The sequence below is a fragment of the Macrobrachium nipponense genome, chromosome 12 (genome assembly GCF_015104395.2).
Source record: "Macrobrachium nipponense isolate FS-2020 chromosome 12, ASM1510439v2, whole genome shotgun sequence".
Lineage (NCBI taxonomy): Eukaryota > Metazoa > Arthropoda > Malacostraca > Decapoda > Palaemonidae > Macrobrachium > Macrobrachium nipponense.
Window position 1 is genome coordinate 99001402 of NC_087205.1, and position 15604 is coordinate 99017005.

Genomic DNA, 15604 nt, shown 5'->3' on the forward strand with positions numbered 1-15604 from the left:
TAATTTGATTTCACATATCTCGCTCTCTTGTCTGCTATGTACATGTTTTTTTTTTTTTTTATATCAGCTAGTTATAAAATGAACCTAAAAATGGAAATTATATTTTAATTTTAAGAAAGATAAAAAAACACGAAAAAAGATTACTAATAATACACTTGGTTGCTGTAATGATTTCGTTTAATGATTTATTCTCTCAATGTATTTTCGTCGTTTTGTTTCTCTTTCTATCTTCTATATGTGAAAAAAGTCATGGAATTTTCTTTCTATCCGTCTACATGTCGCAGTATATATGATTGTGGGACTGCTGTAATCTATTTGTAAGTATCTTGAAGAATTGATTATATAAAATGTATGATGTCCTTTATTGAGACACAGACAGACGAAGGCTAATGACTGTTTATTTCGTTGCACAGAAGCTTATTAGCAGCTTTGTGAAGGTGAAAAGTTCAATTAGAATTTAACTTTCGCTTACGGCCTTACTAAAAAGCCTCTGATTTTAAATGTTAACCCCATTTCTTAATATTCTTCTAAGAATTCCAAAATATTGATATTATCTGCACTGTACCCAAGTGCCCCCAAACTAGCTCCTGGGTACCCATGTGTCCTAATAACACAAGGTTGTACTATAAAATTTCAAACTAGCAATCATGTACCCATAAACCTGGAGGCGAGTTTCATTGTACCCAAGTGCCTTGCTGCTATAGTAGATTCACATCAACCGTGCATTTGATGTCTAGGCCAGTCCCTTACGACGCTCCTGATTGGATGTTGATAAGCCAATCACAGGCCTGGAAACTCCCAGTCTCTCGAGAGAGTTCACATGGGTATGATCTATGTTCCACCTCTCCTGAGGGATACGTCTTTCAAAAGTATCCATCAGGAGAGGTGGAACCTCCATCTTACCTATGTGAACTCTCGAGAGAAACTGAGAATTTCCAGCCCTGTGATTGGCTTATCAACAGCCAATCAGGAGCGTCGTGAGGGACTGGCCTAGACATGAAATGCACGGTTGATGTGAATCTACTATAGCTATAGCTTTCTCATGCACCTAGAAATTAGCATTAGTGTGGCCCCGTAGAGAGGATGAGAAAGAACTGACGCTGAATTGGAAAGCCAAACGGAAGCAGCCTGTGGGAAGGAATTCTTGAAATATAGAAGGATAACGCCGGGATTTTTATGACGTTCGAGTTCAGCCACATCCTGAGTGAGGTTTACATTTACATATTTGGCTGATTTTCAGTCCTCTGTTTGTTTATTGTGAAGGCTGAATTTTTTTTTTTTTTTTTTAAATAGGTGAAACACAAGACACTGTCCAGCCAAGTGTATATAAATAATAATTATTATTATTATTATTTTTTTTTTTTTGCTCTATCACAGTCCTCCAATTCGACTGGGTGGTATTTATAGTGTGGGGTTCCGGGTTGCATCCTGCCTCCTTAGGAGTCCATCACTTTTCTTACTATGTGCGCGTTTCTAGGATCACACTCCTCTGCATGATGTTCCTGGAGCTACTTCAGCCTCTAGTTTTTCTAGATTCCTTTTCAGGGATCTTGGGATCGTGCCTAGTGCTCCTATGATTATGGGTACTATTTCCATGGCATATCCCCCATATCCTTCTTATTTCTATTTTCAGATCTTGATACTTATCCATTTTTTCCCTCTCTCTTTCTTCAACTCTGGTGTCCCACCCCCTGGTATTGCAACATCAATGAGTGATACTTTCTTCTTGACTTTGTCAATCAACGTCACGTCTGGTCTATTTGCACGTATCACCCTATCCGTTCTGATACCATAGTCCCCAGAGGATCTTTGCCTGATCGTTTTCTTCTATCACTCCTTCGGTTGGTGTTCGTACAGTTATTACTGCAAGGTAGCTGATGTTTCTTGCACAGGCTCCAGTGGAGGGCTTTTTTAGCCACTGAATCATGCCTCTTTTTTTGTACTGGGTCTGTGCAAGTGCCGGGCATTCACTTGCTATGTGGTTTATGGTTTCATTTTTCGTATTGCACTTCCTACATATGGGAGAGATGTTTATTTCCGTCTATCGTTCTTTGAACATATCTGGTTCTTAGGGCCCTGATCTTGTGCCGCTGTTATCATTCCTTCAGTTTTCCCCTTCTTTAGCTCTCCCCCTCTGTAGCCATTGCCAATTAGTCATCGCTGGCTAGTTCTTTAGTCTGTCTCATGTATTGTCCGGTGCATTGGTTTGTGTGCCAGTCCTCTGTTCTTTCTGTCTTCTCCTGTCTCCTGTATTTATTTTCTTGGTCTTCGTCTACTTTTATTTATCCCTTCTTCCCATGCACTCTTTAGCCACTCGTCTTCACTGGTTTTCAGATATTGCCCCAGTGCTCTGTTTTCGATGTTGCGCAGTACTCTATACTTAGTAGTCCTCTCCCTCCTTCCTTTCGTGTTATGTATAGTCTGTCCGTATTTGCTCTTGGGTGTAGTGCTTTGTGTATTGTCATTTGTTTCCTGGTTTTCTGATCTATGCTGCGGAGTTCTGCCTTCGTCCATTTCCAATATTCCTGCGCTGTACTGATTACTGGCACTTGCCCATGTGTTTATGGCTTTTATTTCATATTTCCGGCCGCGTGAGTTTTGACTTGAGTATCGCCTTGAGTCTCTGCATATATTCTTTCCTGATCGTGTCCTTCATCTCTTTGGTGTTTTATATCTCCTCCTTCCATTATTCCCAGGTATTTGTATCCTGTCTCATCTATGTGTTTGATGTTGCCTCCCATCTGGTAGCTTTATCCCTTCAGTTCTCGTTACTTTGCCTTTTTGTATGTTGACTAAGCGCATTTTTCTATTCCAAACTCCATCCTGATGTCCCCATGATACAATCCTTACAGTCTGGATTAGGGTATCTATTCCTTGATGCTCTTACCATACAGCTTGATGTCGTCCATGAACATCAGATGGTTGATTTTGTTGCCTCTTTTCTTGAGTTGGTACCCGGCACCATCTTCTGTAGTACTTTTGTCATGGGGAATCATGGCTACTACGAAGAGTAGTGGGGGACAGTGAGTCGCCCTGGAAGATCCCTCTCCTGATATTAACCTCTGCTAGTCTTTAATTCCAGAGCTTGTAAGTATTGTATTCCAGTTGCGCATTGTATTTTTTGAGGAAGCTGATGTATTTTCCTCTGCCCCATATATTTTTCAGGCATTCTATTAGCCATGTGTGTGGTATCATGTCGAAGGCTTTCTTATAGTCTATCCATGCCATGCTTAGGTTGGTTTTCCTTCTCCTACTGTTCTTCATTACCATTTTGTCTATCAGGAGCTGGTCTTTTGTGCCCCTACACTTCCTTCTGCAGCCTTTCTGTTGGTGGGGGATGGTGGTTTGTCTTGCTCTAGGTAGTTGTATAGCCTTTCACTGATGTACCTGTTGAGTAAAACTTCCACATTGGTATTGGTAGGGCAGGTGATAGGCCTGTAGTTACTGGCTATATTTCCCTTACTCTTGTCTTTTTGTACTAGGATGTTCTTCCTGTGGTCATCCATTTGGGGTTGCTTGGTGATTTGAGATACAATGCTGGAGTTGTTCTGCTATTCGTGGTGTAGGGCTTTTGAAGTTTTTGAGCCAGTATCCATGGACTTCATCGGGCCGGGGCTTTCCAGTTTGGCATTTTCTTTAGTTGGTGTCTGACTGTGTCTGTCGTGATGTCTGTGAATCTTTTGTTTTATTCTCCCTGTTTCTTCTTCCTTGACTTCCTGGAGCCATGTTGCATGTTTGTTGTGTGATACTGGATTGCTCCATATGTTTTCCCAGAGTCTCTTACTTGGTTCGGCTTCAGGAATTCTGGGGGTGGTTGTCTCCCCTCTTAGTTGGCTGTATAGTCTTTTCTGGTTGGTTCCGAATTGTTTGTTCTGTTGGTATCCCTTATTCCTGTTCATATACCGTTGGATCTTGTGTGCTTTGGCCTTAAGCCTCTGTTTTACAACTTCTATTGTGTTGTTTAGTCCCCTCCCCGTCTCTTGTACTTTGTATTTCTCGTTTGAGTTCCTCCCTTGTTTTCTTGCTTCTTAGCCTTTTTTTGTTTTTTCTGCCATCTCTTTCAGTTTACTCAAGTCAGATCTCATCACCATGAGTTTGCTTTTCCAGGCGCCTTTTCCAAGGAGGTTGCTGTTTTGGTTTCTGTTGGGTTGGTTGTGACGGTGGTGTTGGTGTTCGAATCCCCATCAGTTCTGCTACTAATCTTGCTCCTGCATATGTCAAGTTATTTGTTTCTGTGATACTGGTGGTGTGTATTAGGCCCATTATTTCATTGACCTCACTTGTTTTTCTCCCTTAATTTCTTGGTGTTGTAGGCTTTCATGGAGGGGATCTTTGTTCTCTCTGTTATCTGGCTCCATCCATTGTCCATCCATTATTATTTTATTATTATTATTATTATTATTTTATTATTATTATTATTATTTTATTATTATTATTATATTATTATTATTATTATTATTATTATTTTATTATTATTATTATTATTATTTTTTATTATTATCATCATCATCATCATCATCATAATCATCATTCTCATTCATTATTATTATTATTATTATTATTATTATTTATTATTATTATTATTAGTTATTATTTATTATTTTATTATTATTATTTTAATTAAAATTATTATTTGAATAAAATTGTAGAATTAAGCGAATTGATTTTATATATATTATTTTCTCTATTTTTCTTATCATCCACTTCTCTGGCTCAGCGATGCCTCTTAGTAACTGGCCAATATTCATATTGGGAAATTTTGAAAAATTCTGGAAGGGATATTTTAATCAAAAACAGGATTTTGGCGTTATTGATCTTCTATACTGTATTAACAGTACACTGGAAAGAGGGATCTCAGGTCCAGGTTAAGCAGGGGTCGTCAACAGCGCTGGTGACGACTCCTGCTTGACCTGGACCTGAGATCCCTCTTTCCAGTATACAGTTAGTACCAGTATTGAAGATAAATAACACCAAAATCCTGTTTTTTTTTTTTTTAAATAAAATATCTCTTCCAGCAGTTACTAAGAAGCATCGCTTAGCCAGAGAAGCGGATGCTACGAAAAATAGAGAAAATACTATAGATAAAATCAATTCGCTTATTCTGCCATTTCATTTAACAGATTATGTCTAAAAGAGGGGTGCTTCTACCATAATCATTATTATTATTATTATTATTATTATTATTATTATTATTATTATTATTATTATTATTATTATTTATTATTATGATGATGATGATGATGATGATGATGATGATGATGAAGATGAAGAAGAAGAAGAAGAAGAAGAAGAAGAAGAACTGATGATAAAGAGGGACATGAATACTTCCTAATCACTACCCGACAAGCAATGTCTCACCCACGGCGGCAGGCTAATGATTGGATTCAAAGACTGGATTGTAATGAAAATAATCTCTCTTATCAAGACTTCAATTGTATGCATGAAGGTAAGCATGCATCAGTACATCTGCGTATGCATAGCAGACAACGCACGCTTGTCCAACCTTTAGCATTATAATGATTGTTCATCTAAACTGTTTTCAAAGTTGAAGGTAACCTTTCTTTCCTTTTTCAAAATTTTACTGAAAATAGAAATGTTACCTAGAGGTTTTTTTTACTATGAATGACTTGTGAACATACATAGATACATACATACATTCAATCATACATACATATATACATCAATGTCTTTTCCTGACTTATTCAGAGAATTTAAAATTCTGAATAAACTTGCTGTCATTTTGCTCTCATATTAATTACATTTTCTGAAAAAGCGTAAATTGAATGCTTAATATATAATACCACAATCTTTATGAAGTAGTTTGCTATTATGTGTAGTTGTAAAAAAGAAATGACATTTCACTTCTTTCCATTTTATATTATTTTAGATTTTTCCGTCTATTTTCATTTTTCTGTAAAGATAACTCTTCTGCTCAGCTTATTTATCATTATTAAGGATGATTAAGTTTTTATTATGTTTCTTTTTCCTTCCTTGTTGCATTTTGACTCCTGTAACATTACCTTTTCTGAAAAGCAAATCTGTGACTTACTGCTTTGCGAAACAATAGTTTCTTTCTTTTTTTCCTTTTTTTTGTATGTTTTCGTCTTGCCCATTTAAACAAGGGTAATGGGGTGCCCGTTCCGTCGGCCTCTGTATTTAAAAGAAAATGGTCACAGAAAATGATCAACTTCAAGGTGTCATAGATGGTCTTTTTTTTCTGTGATGTTTTTTTTACGGTCCTTTTGTTCCAAATTCTGGAGTAGCCGATTTTCCAAAATATATATCATTGTTTGTAACGTTTTCACCTGCTTGAATTTCTCTTAAGATCGCCTTCATACTCACAAACTACGTCTACGTTCGTTCATTCATATTTTTACATTGATTGCAAAGGCATAATTCACTCCATTCTTATGGTTTCTTTGATGAAATTTCGAAACTTATGAGCCAGTTGATATTATTTTAGTGTACGCTGTAACTACTCATAGAAAACGGTCATACTCGAATCTGGAGTGGATTGGATTATCCGTAGATTTATTCTCTCTCTCTCTCTCTCTCTCTCTCTCTCTCTCTCTCTCTCTCTCTCTCTCTCTCTCAAGCACAAAACAGTTAATAGCTGTCTCTTTACACGTGCTATTTATTATGCATTATTACACTTAGAGTAGCGGTCGATCATTACTACAGTTTTTGACACCGCCAAAAAACGTCTAGATGAGTCATATCATTTCCACGGCGATGTTGAAACGAAGCAAATTGATACTTGTTTGATTAACGTTCGTGATAAAACAATAATAATGCAACATTCACAAAACGTGCTCAAGTGCATGAATGCTGAATTCATGTCCCCTTCAATAAGCAATTGTCAACAATAACGTAAAAAAGAATACAGTCTGGATATGATGGCAAATTCATAAATGTATAAAAGAACAACAAAAGCTTAATTACACGAACAGAAGGGAATAAAAAAAGACAGCAAAATTAAAAGGAAAAAAATCGTTGTAGTAGCTCAAAAGCGTCATTAGACCCATCCAAAGAATATATAGAAAATCGTCAAGAAAAGGAAACTTTCTCCCAGAACCGCTAACCCGGATGGCAGAACACAGCGCGCAGCGTAATGTAAGATATGATCCCTAAGTGTTATATTTTCCGTTAGTTTTGGATGGGATTTCCTGTTTCAACCGCTGGCGCGAGTCTCCCGGGGATAAACATTACTTGATCAAATAAGATATTATACTCTTCCATTTTCCGTAATCAGACTCGTCCAGACTTCAGAAACGGCAGGGAACTCGACTTGAAGGAATCGTAATCATAATGCATTCACTTACTACGTACTTTCTCTTTCCGTCTCATACACATGTATGTGTGTGTATTGTTATGTACTTTTATCAACCAGGAATCAATCAAGCCTCATTTTATCACAGAGATCGCGTGGGTATTGCAAGGTGAAGATAACGCCCTTTTATAATTACTTCCCTTCTACATCTAGTCTCTGGGATTCCAACCCGAGATTGTTGTCATTACTTGAAATGCCAAGGTTCTGCCACTTTTGAGGACAAGTGCAAGTTCAATGACACAAATTTACTCACAGCGGTCCCGGGGAATGGTAAGGCTCGTTCCCAGTCCGTCTGAGCTGCCTTTGCGATCAGAGACTATGTTTGTATGTTTTTTTTTTTTTTTTCTATGGTCAGTGACCCTGGGTACGTTCCATTCTTGGTAGCTGTTATAGGGTAGACAAAGTAAACATGCGTTTACCATTGCAACTGGGTATCTGCATTTTTGGTTCGCCTGAGCCTTGCAATGAATACAAAGGTAACGAACTCTTCACCCAAAATTTGACATCAAATATAAAATATTAATTTGACCCTTTAAACCGAACGATTTATATAAAAGAGAAATGTCAGGCGATATCCAAATTCCTCCAGAAGACATTTCTCGAGTAGAATGCAGCACTACAAAAATTGTGTTTTTATCCTTCATAAGACGCTGTTTCACTTCTACTGACTGAGGTATAAATCTTCGATCAGTTTTACAGTCTTTCCCCGTCTATTCAGACAATCGTCTATTCTTTCTCACTCTCTAAAAAAAGAAAGTGTTTTGTAGGGTTTTCGAAAAGATCCACCTGTTTCTTTTCTTCTCTTCGGAACCTACTTCCTTCCGCTATCCTGTGGGACTTTTGGGAAGACTGGGTCAGCGTTTTTTTTATTCTTGAACTTTCTCCTATGGTTTAATTCACTGATCGAGTTTCTTGTCCTTAAGTTATGGAGGGCAGAGGATGTTTCTGTATTTTTCTCGTCCTTTTCTGAAGATAGGTTACGGGAATTCTAGGAGGGGTGTGGTTTTTTTTTTTTTATTGATTTAAAAAGTGCTGTTTTTGCATGTTACCGTTGTCTGTATTTTTCGTGTTATTTTCTATATATGACATTTAGTCTTAGGCGATACATTTTGATAATAAAGAAAAAAGGGACCTCACGAGCGTTGGCTATTTGTCTCGCGTCCCAATTTAGGTCGACTTCCATCAACCAACGTATTTGGTTCCTCCTAATTTTTCACCTGCACGAATATTTATCTAGTGTAAGGAGTTAGCCTGGCTGGCCTGTAATTGGTATAGCCATATGCTCAACCTGCCTCTTGTCCACAAAAAAAAAAAAAAAAAAAAAAAAAAAATGTCTAGATGTTATATGAAGTTTTCATTCGGTCTCTCTCTTGAATATTCATGGTATCTTCTAACTTGAAAATTGTACAATGAAATTTCATCCTATTTTCGACGGAAGGAGTTCGGCATTGATGGGTGCTCCCTCATATCCCCAACGATTCTTTTATGACCTTCGTGGCGAAGGGGGAACCTAACTGCGCTATCACGAATCTACCAGCCACTTTATGAGTCGTTTGTTTGATTGCCCCCGATCGCGTTCAGCAGCTCGAAAACAGGGGGGGATATGATCCACGGGCTTTTCACTTTCGGCGCGTCTCTCTCGTGATATATCGGCCACTGCGGAAATGCAGTCACTGGTCGCCAAAGGACTAGAGGCGAATAAAGTATACAACGCTTGGGAAATGATCGAAGAGAACGAGTCATATATTATCACCGGCAATCCGCTTTTCCTTTGGTAGCGCCATCAACTCTGAGACGATTTGTACGAAATGAATTTCTCGCGACGGTTCACTTGCAGATACGTAGCGCCGTCTTCAGTTCTTGAATCATTCTCTTACTCCTCTCTTTCTCCCTCCTTCCTTCTCATGCCTTCCTCCTCTTTCCCTCCTGCTGTTGCTGCTGCTGCTGCTGCTCCTCCTTCTCATGTAGGTTTAGGGGTCAGGCTGAGGGGATGGCCCCGTCCCGAGTAAAACTATATAAACCCCCCGGTATAAGCACCAACCTCTGCTACAGTCGACCCACTCGGAGTTGGGACGTTACAGTGTGAAGACATCGAGAGTCGCGCTCGCACGGATACCAACGTAAGTGCAAGGAAGGGAGCCAATGGGTGGAAGGATGGATGGCAGTCCAGTCCGTGTCTCAGGTCTCGTGTTAGCTGTAACATCCGCCGCTCGGTTTCCGAATTGCTGGCAGAGAGGCCTTCCAGTGGGAACATTTCGATAATTATTTGTCTACTCATAACGCGCCTGTTGTTCAGTGACATACTAATTGACATATCAGTATCTCTTAGTGTCGCCTATTAAACTTTTTAGCGTTGAAGTACGTGCGCAGTGGTGCCACTTAAAGTTTTGAGTAAAAAAAAAAAAACATTCTACTTTACTGTGATATATACAGAGGGAGGGGGACATTAGGGTTTACTGTTGATTTAAAACGATAATTTTATTCATGATAGAATAATTATCTTATGCTGTCGATGTAAAAACAGAAACTCATATATACATACATATAATACCCGCATATATATACACCGTGTGTTCCTTCACCTATGCTACTTACTTGTGTTTTACCTGTATTTTAACTGTGTATATATATATATATATATATATATATATATATATATATATATATATATATATATATGTGTGTGTGTGTGTGTGTGTGTGTGTGTATGTATGGGAAAGAAAGAAAGAGAGAGAGTGCGTATGTAATGTGTGTGTGCTTACTTGATATTAAAAACACTCTATTTAAAACAAATTTGTTTATTTGAACAAAAATTTCAAAATGCAGCCTTCGTTTATTAAGAAGATTAGAACTTATTTAGTGGCGTTACACGAATCTTTTCATTTTCCCATAGAACATCTTGCCTGACTTATGCCATTTGATGCCAGGTTTTTTAAGTTTCGCTTTTCGTTAACTCACAGAAACCGACATGAAGAGAACGCTGTTGCTGTTAGCCCTCGTGGCCGGATAGTTTTGGCAGAAGAGGAGGCGAAGGCGAAGGAAGAGGAAGGAGAAGCTAAGGAAGAAGGCAAGTGACTGATTTTTTTTATATTTAATGTTTGTTAGGCTATTCTTTGCGTTCTTATTTAGCGTTGGTCTGTTTATGCAGTAGAGAAAAGGGGATGATTACTATGGAATAATCATGGTGTCACAGCGTGAGGAGTTTTGACTTTTTTCTTCTTCCAGGGAGGGATGCAACTTTTGATTTTATTTTTCTTCCAGGGAGGGATCTAACTTTTTATGGATTTTTTTCTTCCAGGGAAGGATGCAACTTTTGATTGATTTTTTTTCCGGGATGGATAGCAAATTTTTTTTTTTTTCCAGGGAGGGATGCAAATTTTTTTTTCCAGGGAGGGATGCAAATTTTTTTTCTTCCAGGGAGGGATGAACCTTTTGAATTATAATGAATTATTTATTCATTTTTCTCTTCCAGGGAGAGATGCAACAGTCCTAAACACGATCGCAGGAGGCGCCCTTCCAGGAGTCTCCATCGCGAACCCCTTGGACAAACTCAACCTCGCCAACCTCGGGAATCTCGGCAACCTCGGGAATCTCGGGAACCTCGGGAATCTCGGTAATCTCGGAAACCTGGGGAATCTCGCAGGTTTGGGCAACCTAGCCGGCGGTCTTGCCGCTGGACTGGCCGGTCTCAAGGTCCTGAAGACCGTGCTCTTCGCCGCCCTGGTCGGACCCCTCGGCGCCCTGTTCGAGATCGGCCTCCAGGTCGTCATCCTCGTCGCCCTCATCCTGCTCATCAGTGAGTCTTCTTGTTCTGTTTTCGTGTTGCACATATATATATATATATATATATATATATATAGTATATAGATATATATATATATATTATATATATATATATCATATATATATATATATATATATATATATATATTATTTATATATAATATATATATATATATAATATATATATATATATATATAATATCATGAAGGAAGTACTAAGGTAAAGCATCCTCCTCCTTTGACAGTTTATTTCAATGCCGCCGTTTCGCGACGAATTCCAAGTCGCATTTTTAAGGCTAAAAAATATAATTTGCGAAAATAAAAACTCAAAAATTAATTCATGGTAAAATGTACCGGCTACAGCTCTCAATAAAGTAAAAACAGTTCAAGCTAAACAGTGCTTTCAAAGCCAAACAAATAATAAGTTAAATCCATACTGCATAATCGTGTGAACTTATGACTTAAACATGATATTCCCCACTTCGCCCGACCAGGTAACCTCAAGAAACAGCTGGGTGATCTGACCGCGCTCTTCGAAGGCAAATACGAAGACGAAGATTACGGATATTATCCCTCGGGTGGGTACGAGACGGGAGCTACCGGCGGAAGCAGTTATGCGGCCACCGGCGGCCACACCGGGGACGGCTACTACAACAAGAGGTCCGCCGACGCGCCCTCCATCATGGACTCCCCTCTGGTGCAGAGACTGACCGCTCGCATACACAACGCCATCGAAAACTTCAATTATTAGATTGTCTTCATCTGCCCCTTCTTTTCACTCCGTCATTTTTCCCTCGGATCTCTATCTCTCTTCTACGAGTTTCTAACATTCCCTCCTTATTAATCTGGAAAACTGGAAACGCTAAGTAATTCCAGGGTCATGGTTGCTCATCTCCAGGGGAGTTGTAATCTCGCCACTTCCTGCTCGTCCACTCGGCCGGATGAATGCCCCTCCTCCTCCTCCCGTCGTTATTTATAGATGACATTAGGTTAAATACTCAATCACTCGAGTGGTGTTTCGCAAAACTCAGCTTGGTTGGGCTTCATTGTTGATGAAATAGGAGTCGCTGGATCGATTCTTTGATTTCAAAGTTGTTTTATAAATTATTATTTGTTATGTATCTGGTACACTGTAACCCAATTTTTGTTTTTTTGTTTTTGTTTTTTTGTTTTCGTTTTTGTCTTCTCCTCACCTTTATAACATACTAATGTTTGATAAGAGACTCCCGACTGACACTATTGCATAGAAAACGGGACTGTCAACACAGCGTAAGCTCCGCCCCCTTTCCGCGCCTACCCCCTCTGAAAAAACTCCCGGAACCCCTCCCCCACTACTCAATTACTGGAATGACCTGGACTTCGTAACAGTTACCACTTTGCCCCATCAACTATGCGACCTTTGACCCAATAACCTGGAGACACAGAAATCTACAACGATAATATTTTGACCTAACATAGTACAAGACCTCACACCTTCAATCACTTGCCTCATCCAACTTTGGATCAGTCGTCATCCTCAGCATCGCTTTATCACGCCGCAATTTGTGCATTAGAGCGCCAGTTGAACGAGTCAATCGTTATGTAAATAAGAAAGACTCTCGTTTGAACGGGATTTAAGATAAAAAGAAAAGGTATATTGTCGCCATTTCCCTCCAGCTCTCTGCGGAAGACGACATTGGTAAACGCTAAAACTGCGATATTAGACTTTTAAGACGGACATTATATTATTCTTTGCTTTTCATCGAGTCCGTGAATCATTTCATGAATTTATCACATTTCATCCACATCGTTACAGCCGCGGTAACTTAAAACACGACAGCTCCCTTAATATGCTAAACTAACGCTCTTGACCGGTTATTAATTAGCTGAAATTCGCGACGTTAATCGTTAATTTTATAATGACGTTCTCCGACGTCATTTGCTTAAGTGCAGCTTGTCGTATTCTGGATCCTCCGCGACGGTAACGGCTCACGCCCCTCGGACTTTGATAGTAGACGTGCCAGAGACAGTTTCTTGTAATCACCTTCTCTATTAATACGCTTACATGAACCACGATTTAGTTCCACTAACCTCAAAGAAGGACCAAAGAACCACCGACGACGTTAAGAAAGGACCCCTAACAACGCTATCTCCCCGCCCCCCCCTCGGACTCAGAGACTTGCAGAACCTAGAAACAATTATTATAAACTACTCTCTCTCTCTCTCTCTCTCTCTCTCTCTCTCTTCTCTCCAAGTCTTCAGCTTTCCTTCGTGACGCTTTTCTAAAAGAAGAAGCTACGCGCCTCGTGAGATGAAAAGACTTGTGACGTCGACGCCAACAGTTGCCAATGAAAAACAGTTTTCCCTTTGTCATAAGGCTTCAGTGATAAAGGGAAAGCTAGTCACGGCACGGACAAAGTACGGCTGATGGTCCGTATTCAGACATTTTGTAACTTAAGACATGGATACTTATAAATACTAGTGACATACTTGTACAGCTGTAGTTTGTAAGTGTTTAGGTATAAGATGTGTGTATTTTATTTTCCTGACGTGTATAAAGTAAGCCTGCAGCAGTGCTGACTGTAAATGGACTGTGTTATTAATTTATTCTATTTATTTTTGTATCATGTTCCGTGTATGAAATATATGCATAAAAGAGCTCAACTTGCAAGTTTTCTTTGTCTTTCACCGACTCACTTCCTGAGGTTTTATTGCAAAGTGTTTGCAACAAAGGGCGAAGAAACCATTGGCAATTGGCCGATGTGACCATGAGCTGCTAGAGGATCTGACTCACGCCATCTTTGAAATAATAAGGCAAATCATAAGCTCATGATTCAAGCGCAAAAGCAAAGACAGGGAGTCATAATATGTACTCTGATCTCTGATCACAAGAGAGAAGACTCAACAAAGACCAAATGATTCATCTTCCCTTGGAAGCATTGTGTGCCACGTCACTCGAAAACTTTCCAGGCGTCGGCCATCTTGAATGGAGAACGAAGACCCCCGCAACTTTCTAAAACTGCGTCTCTGCTGCGCCTTAACCCCTTTTTCGAAGAAAGCTCATTCAACACTTGGTTCATGAGCCGGTCACGTACTCTTTGTGCGTGTGTGTGTGCGTGTGTGTGTGTGTGTGTGTGCGCGCGCGTGTACGCGTAAAGCTTCCTTCTCTCTGGTTGGTCCTCCCTGTTAAATTCTTATTTCGAGCAACTGGTAGGCATAAGCGAACGACCAGCCCCGAATCTGACGGTAGCATAGTTGGCAACCTCGCCGTACTTGCTATTCCTCCCTGTGATGGAAATCTATGCCGTCGACGGCTGACCTCATTTTGCACCGACCACTACGAAGGTCTTTGTGATGTCACACGCTGGATATGCTCCCTCGCTTGGGGCATGACGCCAGCAGCAGTAGCAGCAGCAGGGCTGTCGGTTCTCTCGTCTGGGTGAGAGAAACCGAGATTAGAGCAAATCAAAACGGACAAGTAGAAGGCCAGGGAGGGATATGACAGCCAGATAAGGAAGGGGAGTTACCGCACAGGACACGAAGAGAGCCCAAGACGCAACGAATGGAATTTTAAGAGGTTTGGCTCCAACACAAGAATTGCTAACCGACTGTATTAATATTCATTGCACTACTTCCTTGACACACTCACCCACTATCTGTTTGTTGTGTAAGAACGTTAAAGATAATTTTATAAAGTATTTATTTACAAAATGAAGAAAAGTTCATGGCACGCGCTGAAGCTTAGGACTTCAAGAATTCTAACTGCAGATTTCTCCACAGTTTACGAGCGGGCTTCAAAAATCGAGATAAAAACAACGTTCTCATGAAGCACAATGAACTGAAACCTTCATTTCATTTTGCAACTCAGTTTGTTGCACTTGCTGCAAAAGAAAAGTATTTATTTACTTACATTTAGAAACCTTGTTTGTGACCCATTTTCCAACCACTCCTTCCATTATATCTACATGAAACGAGCGGCTCGGAACGGGTTATTAAAGAAACGCAAGTATTGCCATTTAATATCAAGTCCCCGAACCTATGTTCGTCCCTACGTGAAAGTTAAACTTTCTCTCGTACCCTCACCCTATTTTCTTCCTCTCTCTCTCTCTCTCTCTCTCTCTCTCTCTCTCTCTCTCTCTCTCTCTCTCTCTCTCTCTCTCTCTCTGTCTCTTACCCTTTATATTTACACACCCGGCGGACAACGCTGGCCTGCTGGCTGGAAGACGCGGTTCCTGAGAAGGAAAAAGGAGCCATCATGGTCTACACTTCCGTTGATCTCTAATGTTTTTCTGTGGCATTTTGACCGCATTTCTACCTGCCTCCTGTTCCTAGAATTTCCATGAGAATTTTGAGAATATTTCCTTTTAAAAATGACTGATAGTTGTATGTGTATCAATTCTGAATATTTGCATAAGGGATAAAACCTTCCCGTTTCTCGTTTCAACCTTGTTCATACTTTTATCCTCAGCTCGAGCTGCATCATCCTTATATATCTCCCCCCAAAATTTATGA

The 15604-nt window shown here is 39.7% G+C and overlaps 1 protein-coding gene across 1 annotated transcript in view; it reads left to right on the top strand.

Annotated features, from left to right (window-relative positions):
- The window catches only part of LOC135224890 (uncharacterized), a 20009-nt gene extending 6253 nt beyond the window's left edge, over positions 1 to 13756 (top strand). Inside the window, exons 3-6 of the mRNA XM_064264214.1 lie at positions 9383 to 9450; positions 10291 to 10401; positions 10807 to 11126; positions 11608 to 13756. Of these exons, the coding sequence (XP_064120284.1) occupies positions 9383 to 9450; positions 10291 to 10401; positions 10807 to 11126; positions 11608 to 11864 (756 nt within the window). The 3' untranslated portion in view covers positions 11865 to 13756. The remainder of the gene's footprint in view (positions 1 to 9382; positions 9451 to 10290; positions 10402 to 10806; positions 11127 to 11607) is intronic.
- Positions 13757 to 15604: the final 1848 nt, after the last annotated feature.